Source organism: Phycodurus eques, chromosome 8 (genome assembly GCF_024500275.1).
Source record: "Phycodurus eques isolate BA_2022a chromosome 8, UOR_Pequ_1.1, whole genome shotgun sequence".
Taxonomy (NCBI): domain Eukaryota; kingdom Metazoa; phylum Chordata; class Actinopteri; order Syngnathiformes; family Syngnathidae; genus Phycodurus; species Phycodurus eques.
This window is the reverse complement of record NC_084532.1, coordinates 5,782,403-5,793,987: the sequence shown is the minus strand read 5'-3', so window position 1 is coordinate 5,793,987 and position 11,585 is coordinate 5,782,403. Positions and strand designations below refer to the sequence as shown.

The 11,585-nt window shown below is 39.4% G+C and overlaps 1 protein-coding gene across 1 annotated transcript; it reads left to right on the top strand.

The window, feature by feature from the left end:
* Positions 1-3,682: 3,682 nt before the first annotated feature.
* LOC133406649 (mucin-2-like) lies at positions 3,683-8,368 on the top strand. The gene is made up of 2 exons (XM_061684391.1): positions 3,683-3,758; positions 5,979-8,368. Exons 1-2 carry the CDS (start codon positions 3,707-3,709, stop codon positions 8,129-8,131), a joined length of 2,205 nt encoding a protein of 734 aa, XP_061540375.1. The 5' UTR covers positions 3,683-3,706; the 3' UTR covers positions 8,132-8,368.
* Positions 8,369-11,585: the final 3,217 nt, after the last annotated feature.

The following is an 11,585-nucleotide window of genomic DNA, read 5'->3' as shown; positions in this document are numbered from 1 at the left end:
TCAGAACTGTGAGGGAGGTGTACTAATCAGTCGTCATTGTGCTGCCTACTATTATTATTATTATCATCATCCATCCATTTTCTGTACTGCTTATCCTCACTAGGGTTATTATTATTATTTCAGGGCAGGCATGGGCAAAAAGACCCTTTTACATCGGTTCTCAAGTGCCACCTAAAATATACTTAGCTCTCCAAGTACCACCATTACCAACATTAATATTCTGTAGCATAGTAGGCCTAAGTGTTCATCAAAAAAGTTTTATTTCTACAATTTAATATGATTGTAAACCACTGTCACATGATGCAGTTTGAAAATTAGCACAGTGCCTAACTATAGGAAAGTAAAAAGCTGAACTTAATGATCAAATATATGTATTGCGTATATAATGTATACATACAAACAGCTCGAACAGATTAAATGCAAATGTACTTAAAAGTTAAATACAACTGTACTTAAATGTACTATACAAGATATTTTTCAAAAAGTTTGCCACTTAACATCCATCCATCCATTTTCTGTACCGCTTATCCTCACTCGGGTCCCAGGCGTGCTGGAGCCTATCCCAGCTATCTTCGGGCGAGAGGCGGGGTACACCCTGAACTGGTCTCTAGCCAATCGCAGGGCACATATAAACAAACAACCATTGGCACTCACACTCACACCTATGGGCAATTTAGAGTCTTTAATCGACCTACCACACATGTTTTGTGTGGTAGCACCCACTTCAGGTGTTTTTTTAGGAAACTCCATGCGGACATTCATTTGTCTTGCACTGAGGAGAGGCTTCCGTCGGGCCACTCTGCCATAAAGCCCCGACTGGTGGAGGGTTGCACTCATGGTTGACTTTCTAGAACTTTCTCCCATCTCCTGACTGCATCTCTGGAGCTTAGCCACAATGATCTTTGGGTTCTTCTGCAGCCTCTCTCACCAAGGCCCTCCTCCCCCGATTGCTCCCCCGGACAGCCAGGTTTAGGAAATGTTCTGGTTGTCCCAAATGTCTTCGATTTAAGGATTATGGAGGCCACAGCGCTCTTAGGAACCTTAAGTGTAGCCGAATATTTTTTATGTAACCTTGGCCAGATCTGTGCCTTGCCAAAATTCTGTCTCTGAGCTCTTCAGGCAGTTCCTTTGACCTCATGATTCTCATTTGCTCTGACTTGCACTGTGAGCTGTAAGGTCTTATATAGACAGGTGTGTGGCTTGCCTAATCAAGTCCAATCAGTATAATCAAACACAGCTGGACTCCAATGAATGTGTAGAACCATCTCAAGGACGATCAGAAGAAATGGACAGCACCCGAGTTAAATGTATGAATGTCACACCAAAAGGTCAGAATACTTATGGCTGTGTGATATTTCAGTTTTTCTTTTTAAATAAATCTGCAAAAATGTTGAATGATTGACATTTTTTTGTGTCAAGATTGAGTGCTGTGTGTACATTAATGAGGGTAAATAATGAATAAATAATTTTAGCAAATGGCTGCAACATAACAAAGGGTGAAAAATTTAACAGGGTCTGAATACTTTCCGTACCGACTGTAATTATTATGGCCCCAACCGTGCTCACTGGAACATTCAGAAGTTTAGATATGTGCCTGTAACCAATGCCATTGTTATGTTTTACAGCAATTAGTTTGCAATGGTCTTGAGACAGCTCTTTGCTCTTACCCATCATGAGATGTCTTCACTCACACCTTGACCTTTTTGTAGGCCATCAATTTGGATGAACCAGCTGATATTCATTTGCACCGGACAAGGGACTGGATTGCTGTTTGATTATTGATAGATTTTAGGTGTTGTCTTGGCTTTCCATCCCTTTTTGCAACTCCCTTCATGTGCTAAACACTTTTTTTTCCCCTGTGTCATGTAAAATGTGAAAATTTTACACGCAACTTAATTTCTGATCTTATTTGTTCTACTTTCTTTGTATGTATGGATTACTTGGGTTGTTCCTAACAACTGATGACATTTTCAGGTCAATAGCACCTTGAGAAGTATATTTAGTGAGAAAAATTGTGACATGTTAAATGCTTATTTCAGCCGCTGTCCATGAAACATAAATTTTCCAAATCAATATTTTCATTAATGATTTAAAATTTCCGTGACTGACAATTAATCAGGGTGCAGTCTGCCTTTCGCCTAATGTCAGCTGGGTTAGGTGCCAGCCCCCCACGACACTGAATAGAAAATTGCCTCATTTATTGTATATTCATGTATACTTTGGCCCAATATTTGCTTTTCATAAAAAGTAATACATATTATATATATATAAAATGACATTGTCAAAGGCAAAAAGAAATACTAAATAATCCGAAGTACTTTGTAAAACTTTGCTTTAATTGAAGACACACACAAGTTTCCTTGTGTAAACTTTCATAAAACAGATTACATTGTTTAATTAAATGTGCTAATTGAAATGGTCATGATCAATTGTAGTGTGAGCAGTGTTTCAGAATTTAAAGTACATAAATACATTGTCATCGTGTATTCATAAAGACACAATGAATACCAACAAAGTCAAAAATAGACAACAAAACCCACCAATTTGTATAATTATAACATGCTAAGAAATACAGTCGAGTCGTAGCAATAAGGAAGTTTCAGGCCTGTAAAGTTAATCAACTTCTAAAGAAAAGAGTTGAGAACGAAGTGAGTAGAACCGTACCTTGATCGAAACCTGTTTGACAACCTTAATGTCAATTTGTGCTTTGTTGATTAAGTTCAGTGTATTGTCTTCTTATTACTAGCCACCTGACACCAACTGGGAAATATCCATTAGAAAGAGTCCATTGTCTGGTCGATCAAAGTATTAGCAGTTTTTTTTTTTATGATTAAATCATCATTTGGAGCTGGAGCCTATCCCAGTTGAATTTAGGCCACAGGCAGACGATACCCTGGATTGGTCATCAATCAATTGGGAATTGTCATATGGAAGTGAATTAATTCGCAAACAAACGGGGGGGAAATAAAAACTGTCATACTGTAATGTGTAAAAGTGAGTGTGAATGATTGTCTATATATGTGCCCTGCGATTTACTAGCGACCAGCCCAGGGTGTCGCTCGCCTCACGCCCATAGTAAACTGGGATAGGCTCCAGATTACCCGTGACCCAAATGAGAACAAACCACAGAAAACGGATGGATGGATGGAATAAATTAGAATATTGTGGAAAACGTATTATTTCACTAGTTCAATATCAAAAGTTAGTTATCTAGACTACAACTATACAGAGTAAAATATTTAAGATTTTATTTCTTATAATTTAGATGGTTTTTTTTCAGATTTTACAGCAACCAAAACTGCTAAATTCAGCATCTCAAAAAATTATATTACATAGGAAACAATCAATTTACTTTTTTCATATAGACATTAGGTAAGAATTGGATTTGACCATGTGAAAATGATTTGTTTCATTCATGTACATTTACTTTTTGAATTACTGCAATAAACTAATTAGATTTTTTTTTTTTTTTTTTTTTTTTTTAAATACTCAAAATCATTCAGTCTGCCAAAAACAACATCGAGATTATCATTGCAATAATGATGTTTTACCATTTTATGTAGCCTCCCTGTCAATGCTCCTTGCTTAATAGCTGAGGGTGGAGCATGAATGAACAAGGAAAGTGAAAAATACAAACACACGCTCTTGGAAAAGTGTGACACATAGCTCACATTGATGCTGGGTGGAGAGACTTAACCCGGTTGTCATGATGAAAAGAAGAATCATTTATTGGATATATTTGTTTGCATCTTTTCAAGGTAACTTGCTTTCACTTTCTGGTTACATGTTTCTGGATCAGAGGTGTAGAACACAAAGTATTAGAAAATCGATCTTTTCTGCTAATCTGTATACTGGAACTAATCGGTATTATTATGACATCACTTACAGTATGTAATGTTTGTAAGCAGTGAACAGATGACATTTATAAAAATGGGATTTGGGGCCCCGTGGAAAAATACCATTTCGGGTCCCATCACTTCAATAGCACAAATTAGAAATAGAATTTGCTACGGCCCCTGTCAGTCTTGGGCCCTTCGACTCAACATCACTTTCCCCCGCTTATAATGCCTCCATAGTACTGCTTATGGCATTATTGTATTTATTACAGCACAATGACCCTTTGTGCGTAGCCATGAATGAAATCATCCCTTTGGTTGCATTTTTTGACAGAATCTCTGTCTATCGTGTACTTGTACGTATAGTAAAAGCTCTGCATTTTTGTAACCCGACAATCCTCTGTGGTTATTTTCCAAAAAGTAATTTGTAAAGGTCATAGGCAAGTCATGAACAGTTGTGTAAACATAAAATTGGATAAAGTATCGGAAACAATAACAAGTTGCCTGTAAACAGATTTTTTTTTTGCCTTTTTTTTTCATTTTATACTTTTGATCTGAGCTGAAAATAGGAATATGAAATGTTAGATTAAAAAAACAAATACGGTAACAAAATAATAATTTGCTTTCATTTTTGATTTTCTATCGCCAACTGAAAATGGAAAGAATGAACGATACAGAGATTTAAAGTTGGACAAAAAACAAAACATATATATATATATATATATATATATATATATATATATATATATATATATATATATATAAACTTCACTGTACTACACTATATATATATATATGTGTGTGTGTAATAAAAACGTAATGCTTTTCTACCATCTTGCGGAATCTATAGGTGGCGGCAAATAGTCACAAATCTTTCCTATTCACAAGCAGGGCTTGGTCACTGTTACTGTTTCATTGCATATTTTGAACTGGAGGGTTCCACTTTCCCCAAGATTGTCCATACTTGGGGACTTAAGCATAATCGACCTCCCAAATAAATATTCACAATCAATACTTGTTGCGTTAGCTGCCGCTAAGACAACAATTTTATTAAATTGGGAAAAAAAATCTATTAATATTAATCACTGGTTAAATCTCATTGAGTATATTGCATGAGAAAAAATATTTGAAGAACAAAAAAAAAATCAATGACATAATTACACAGATAGCTGGTCACCCTTCAAGATGCTGAATCAAGAGCTTTGATTCCTCTGCCTGGGTAGAGTCCCATCTGACAATAACAATACTATATTGCAAAAGTAAACTATTGCCTTCTGTATTCTTTGTTGCTGTTGCTTTCTTTTTATTTATTATTTTTCCTTATGGGCGGCATGGCGGACGACTGGTTAGCACATCTGCCTCACAGTTCTGAGGACCGGGGTTCAAATCCAGCCTCGCCTCTGTGGAGTTTGCATGTTCTCCCCGTGCCTGCGTGGGTTTTCTCCGGGCATTCCGGTTTCCTCCCACATCCCAAAAACATGCATGGTAGGTTGACTGAAGACTATAAATTGCCCTTAGGTGTGAATGTGTGCGCAAATGTTTGTGTGTTTCTATGTGCCCTGCGATTGGCTGGCGACCAGTTCAGGGTGTACCCCGCCTCTCGCCCGAAGATAGCTCCAGCACGCTCGCGACCCTAGTGAGGATAATGGATGGCTGGACATCACCAGTGCATTTGGACCGAGCTAGGATCAATAGTCAATGTAATCTGCACCTAGAACTAGCTATCAGTATCCTGTCACTATCAGATTTAGGCTATAATTTAGTGGCTGTCACTATTACTATTGCGACAACGAGGGATGAATAAAGTATTCATCTAAAAGTAACCGGCGGGCTAGCAAAGCTGTTTTCCATATTCAAATTAAGGAGAACAGCAATCGAATCACAGCAAATATTACATATTTATTTACATATGGAATATTTCTGAGAAATCCAACCGTCTCAACTGCCAGGTTTTTCGGAAAGACAATAGCTTGAAAAAGGCTATTCTGGGCATTCCTGACCTAAATTATCTTTCTATTGGCTATATGTGTATGTATTGCAGTATCACACAAAAACACAAAGGTAAAGTTGAACGCAAAGAAAGATGTACTTTTTTGTCACATCCTTGGTACATGTTACTGACTCAATCTCTAACTACCGCAGCTATAGATTCATCTCGTATAACGGTGACTTCAGGACCCGATACTGTGGCAGCAACTGATGATGACGACGTATTAAGACCTGGGAATCCAACAAACACAACAGCAACTAGAAGTGTGCTCAACATCACAGCTGCCCAGCACTACAGAACAACCATCAAGGAAAAGGCTTCGAGAATCAAATCAAGAACTACCATTTCCACAGACACTACAGAAACTACAGCATCCAGAGTGATAACACCTGTGACAATGAAAAGCATACTTACAAACACATCAACAGAAAGTGAGAGATCCCAAACAAACATGACGAAATCACCAACAGAAAGCATATCCCCACTTCAAAAAACAAGCCTATCCACAAGTAGCATATCATCAAGCAACACACTTGCATCAACGACAAACAAAACTATGACTACACAAAACAGAACAAACACACCCATGCAAACAACTATTGCCACAAGTACCACAGTTGCAAAAACAACAAACAACAATACAAACACTATAATGACTACCACAAATGTGAACACTAAAACAAACATATACACAACACAGGGAATATCAAGCACACTTGTGACTATTTCAACCCAGAATACAACCATATCCACAACTAGTACAACACCAAGCACGGCACTGGGAACAAAAAACACAATATCTACCTCAGCCAAGATAATAAACACAACCATATGCACAACACCTGCCATCACAAACAGAACGACTGCTGCAACCCAAAATACAACAAATACGACCCTGTCCACAAGTACTACAACACCGAGCACCACACTTTCATCATCACACACAATCGTGACTACCACAACCCAGAGGCCAACCATATACACAAGTCCTGCAACAGCAGTAAACTCCATGACCACTACACTCCAAAACACAACCACACTAATACCTACAACTACTATAGGGCCAAATATTACAGAATCTTCAACCACAGCATACATATCCATGACTACAACAACTGCAGACCGAACCATGTCCACATCTACAACACCTGACACATCTATGACTACCATAACCAATACACAACAAAAGAAAACTGGAGGCACAAGTACTGCTAAAGCAGTAACATCCATGACTACTGCATACAAAAACACAACTACTTCCTCACCTCCAGCTACTAAAGTGCCAAACACCACAGAATCTGCAAACACAGCAAACAGATCCATTACTACAGAAACAAACATGTCCACATCTGCAACAACTGACACATTTATGACTACCATCACCTCTACACCGCAAAACACAACTATATCCACAACTAGTACAACACCAGGCACCCCACTTGCAATGACAAACACATTAGCTACCACATCCCAGATAATCAACACAACCATATGCACAAGTCCTGCCATTATGAACCCAACTATGACTGCTGCAGCCCAAAACACAACCAGAACCATATCCACAACTAGTACAATACCAAGCACCGCACTTGAAACAAAACACACAACCATGACTACCACAACCCAAAACACAATCATATCCACAAGTCCTGCAGGAGTAACATCCATGACTACTGCACCCCAAATCACAGCAACCACAACCATAGCGAAAGCTACTACAGTACCAAATACCACAGAATCGTCAACCATGACAAACAGAGTCATAGCAACCCCAGAAAGAACCATGTCCTCATCTGCAATAACTAATACATCGATGACTAGTATCACCACTACACAGCAAAACCCAACTTTCTCCACTACGAGTACAATGCCAAGCACCACGCTAGCAACAACTAACACAACAATGACTGCCACAACCCAAAACATCAATAAAACCATATCCCAAACACCTGAAACAATGACAAGCACGCCTGTGATTACAGTAACTCAAAACCCATTAAACAGAACAATATCCACAACTACAACAATCCCAAGCACCGCACAAAAAAACATGACGATCACAACCCTAAACACGACCTTATCCAAAACTTCTACAACAACAGTAACATCCATGACGACGGCACCCCAAAACACAACATCCACAACCATATATACATTACCAAATACCACTGAATCTTCAACCATGACAAACAGATCCATAACCACAGCAACTGCGGACACAACCATGGCCATATCCGCAACAAGTAACACATCTATGCCTACCAGTTACCAATACATCGCAAAACACAATTATATCCACATCTAGTCCAATGCCAAGCACGACAACAATGGCTACCAACCCAATCCAAATCATAAATACACACATTTCCCAAACACCTGAAACAATGACGAGCACACCTGTGACTGCTACAACCCAAAACAGAAGAACGACTTCCAGAAGTCAGACTATAGATAAAACCATATCACAAACACCTGAAACAACTACTACAATCACCACACACCACAAAACCATGACTATCACAACCCATAACGCAGCCATATTCAAAGGTTCTACAACAGCAGTAGCATTCTTGACTACCGCACCCAAAAACGCAACTTCCACAACCACACCTACCACTACTACAGTGCCAAATACCATAGAATCTTCAACCACGGCAAACAAATTCATGACTACAGCAACTAGAGATAGAACCATATCCGCAACTACCACTACGCCAAGCACCACACCAGCAACAACGACAAATACAATGACTACAACAACCGGGAACATAAATACAACCAGATCACATACATCTGAAGAAATGCAAAGCACACTTGTGACTAACACAACCCAAAGCCAATTAAACACAGTCGTATCCACCAGAACAATGCCAAGCACTACAATAACACCAACAACAAATGCAACAATGACTACCACAACCCAAGACATAACTACAACCATATCCCATATACCTGAAACAATGATAAGCATACCTATGATGACTGAAACCCAAAACTCACCAAACCCAACCATTTTGTCAACTAGTACAATGCCAGGCACCACACCTGCAACAAAAAACAAAACCATGACTATCACAACCCAAAACAAAGTCATATCCACAAGTCCTGTAACAACAGTAACAACCATGACTATTGCTCCCCAAATCACAATAACAACAACCATAGCTTTAGCTACTACAGTGCCAAATACCACAGAATTGTCAACCATGACAAACAGATTCAAAACTACAGCAACTCGAGACAGAATCATGTCCACATCTGCAATAACCGACACATCTATGACCAGCATCACCACTACACCGCAAAACGCAAATATCTCCGCTATGAGCACAATGCCAAAACCAACACCAGCAACAACAAACACAACAATGACTACCACAACCCCAAACACAAATCCAACCATATCATTAACAACTGAAACAATGACAAGCATACCTGTGACTACTGCAACCGAAAACCCATTACACACAACCATATCTGCAACAAGACAAAACACGACCATACTCACAACCACAAACATACTGAGAGCTACTACAATCCCAAAAACCACAGAATACTCAACCATGAGGAACAGAACCATGACTACAGCAACTCCAGACACAACCATGTCAGCATTTGCAACAAGTAACACATCTATAACTACCACCACCAATACTCCGCAAAACACAACTGTAGCCACATCTAATCCAATGCCAAGCATGACAGCAAAAACTCACACAACAATGACTACCATGACCAAAATCTTACACGCAACAATATCCCAAATGCCTGAAACAATGACAAGTACACCTATGACTACTGCAACCCACAATACAACAATGACTACCACACCCCAGAACATAAATACAACCATATCACAAATACCTGAAATAGTAACCAGAACACCCGTGGTTACTGCAACCCAAAACCCTATAAACTCAACCATATCCACAACTGATACAACGCGAAGCACCTCACTTGCAACGACAAACACAATCATGACTACTATTACGACCCCAAACACAACCATATCCACAAATCCTGGAACAACAACAACTTCGATAACTCCTGCACCCCGAAACACAACCACAACCATATCTACAGCCACTATAGTGCCAAACAACACAGAGTCTTCAACCACAACTAATACATCCATGAGTACATCAAGTTCAAATACAGCCATGTCCACCACCAGGACAACACCAAGCATATTGACCACATTGACAAACACCATGACTCCAAAAGGTATGTGACTGCTTTGATCTCTTTTTATTATCATGGTATATATTTTTTTTCATAACCAAGAGGTGGGTAGAGCAGCCCAAAATTGTACTCAAAGTAAGAGTAATGTTACTTCAGAATAATATGACTCGAGTAAATAGTAGCCCAAATAATTACTTGTGTAAGAATAAGAAAGTACCTGGTGAAATAACTACTCAAGTACTGAGTAAATGGAGAGTAACTTCTGATGTGTCATTTTTTTCGGAGCAAAAAAATAATAATAATAAAAAATAGAAATAGCAAGAATGTGAAAAAAAAAAAAAAAAAGACAGCCTCTTGTATGTTTCGCTGACAGCTTCTGCCGTAGTGGTGTCAACTGTTGAGATGAGATTGAGGAGATGGCATGCACACCTGTGGTGCTTTGGAAGCTGGTATTAAAGTAGTAATAGTAGTAATAATAATTTTGATGCTGAACCTCAAACCATCTTCTGATCCATAATCAACGATTGAGTCCTCCTGTCCATCAGCTGCTCCACCCTCTTTCTCCTCCACACCATAGTGTCGAAAGGCTTTCAGAAGGTTTGAGCTACTGTCTGTTGTCGTCCTGGCCACTTTTCCCCTGATGTGGTCTTCTGAATGTAGAGAAAAGAAGGAAATGGAAAAAGAAAGAATTCAAGTGTAGAACGGCCAAGCGTATTCAGGAAAAACCTGCGCCGCAATTCGTCCTTGCCGGATCTACCTCCAGGATGCTGCCCCCATACACAAAAGTGTCGTTTTGGGGGAGCGGGCAGAGTAATTCGGCAAGGAAGGTTCAGTGCGTCTCCGCCACCTCGTGGTGTGAGGTGCGGCTCCCTGGCTGTGCGCCAGCGTCTTCAGTGAGAAGAAGGACAAGAGCCAAGAGAACAAAAGGGTTTGGCCTGTTTGGATCCTAGAATTATTTGTGGTTTTAAAACCAGTGGAATAAGGAATTAATTGATTCCCAGCTTTTGAATTGTCACACACCATGGTTAATCTATGCAGTAAGTGTTTCAACCTTATGTGGTGGCTAATAACGATGTCTGTTTGTGTAACATTGCTGTGTTTGTTCCGAGATAAACAAGCATATTCGGTTGACAAACAGATTTAAGCAGCAGACCTGTGGGAAAACCAGTCTCAAGTGACATTGGTGTTATGATATACACAGAGCATTCGTGCAAAGTTCGTAAAATATCCAACATTTAAATTTGGTGAAACCTTCACGGCTTGGAGTATCTCTCAACCGCCAGCGGGTGTCGCCCGTGTTGCAGCAATGTTCCCAGTGGGCCTGGCGGCGCCTTGCATGCAAGTTTTAATATAAAAACAAATAGCTCATAGCTGTACTTGAGTTCCTGAAAAAAGGCAGCGAATAGTAATTCCATTGTTGTCAATCTGTCTTGAACAGTCCCATTTGAAAAGCGTGTTTCTCAAATTATTGGTCATTAAATCAGTTTGCAGGAAAAAGGTATTTGTTGGTAAGACCCTTCAGTGTGGCTGGGGGGAAGGGTTGATGACTAGTCTTTGTCCCAGCTGATAAGGAGACC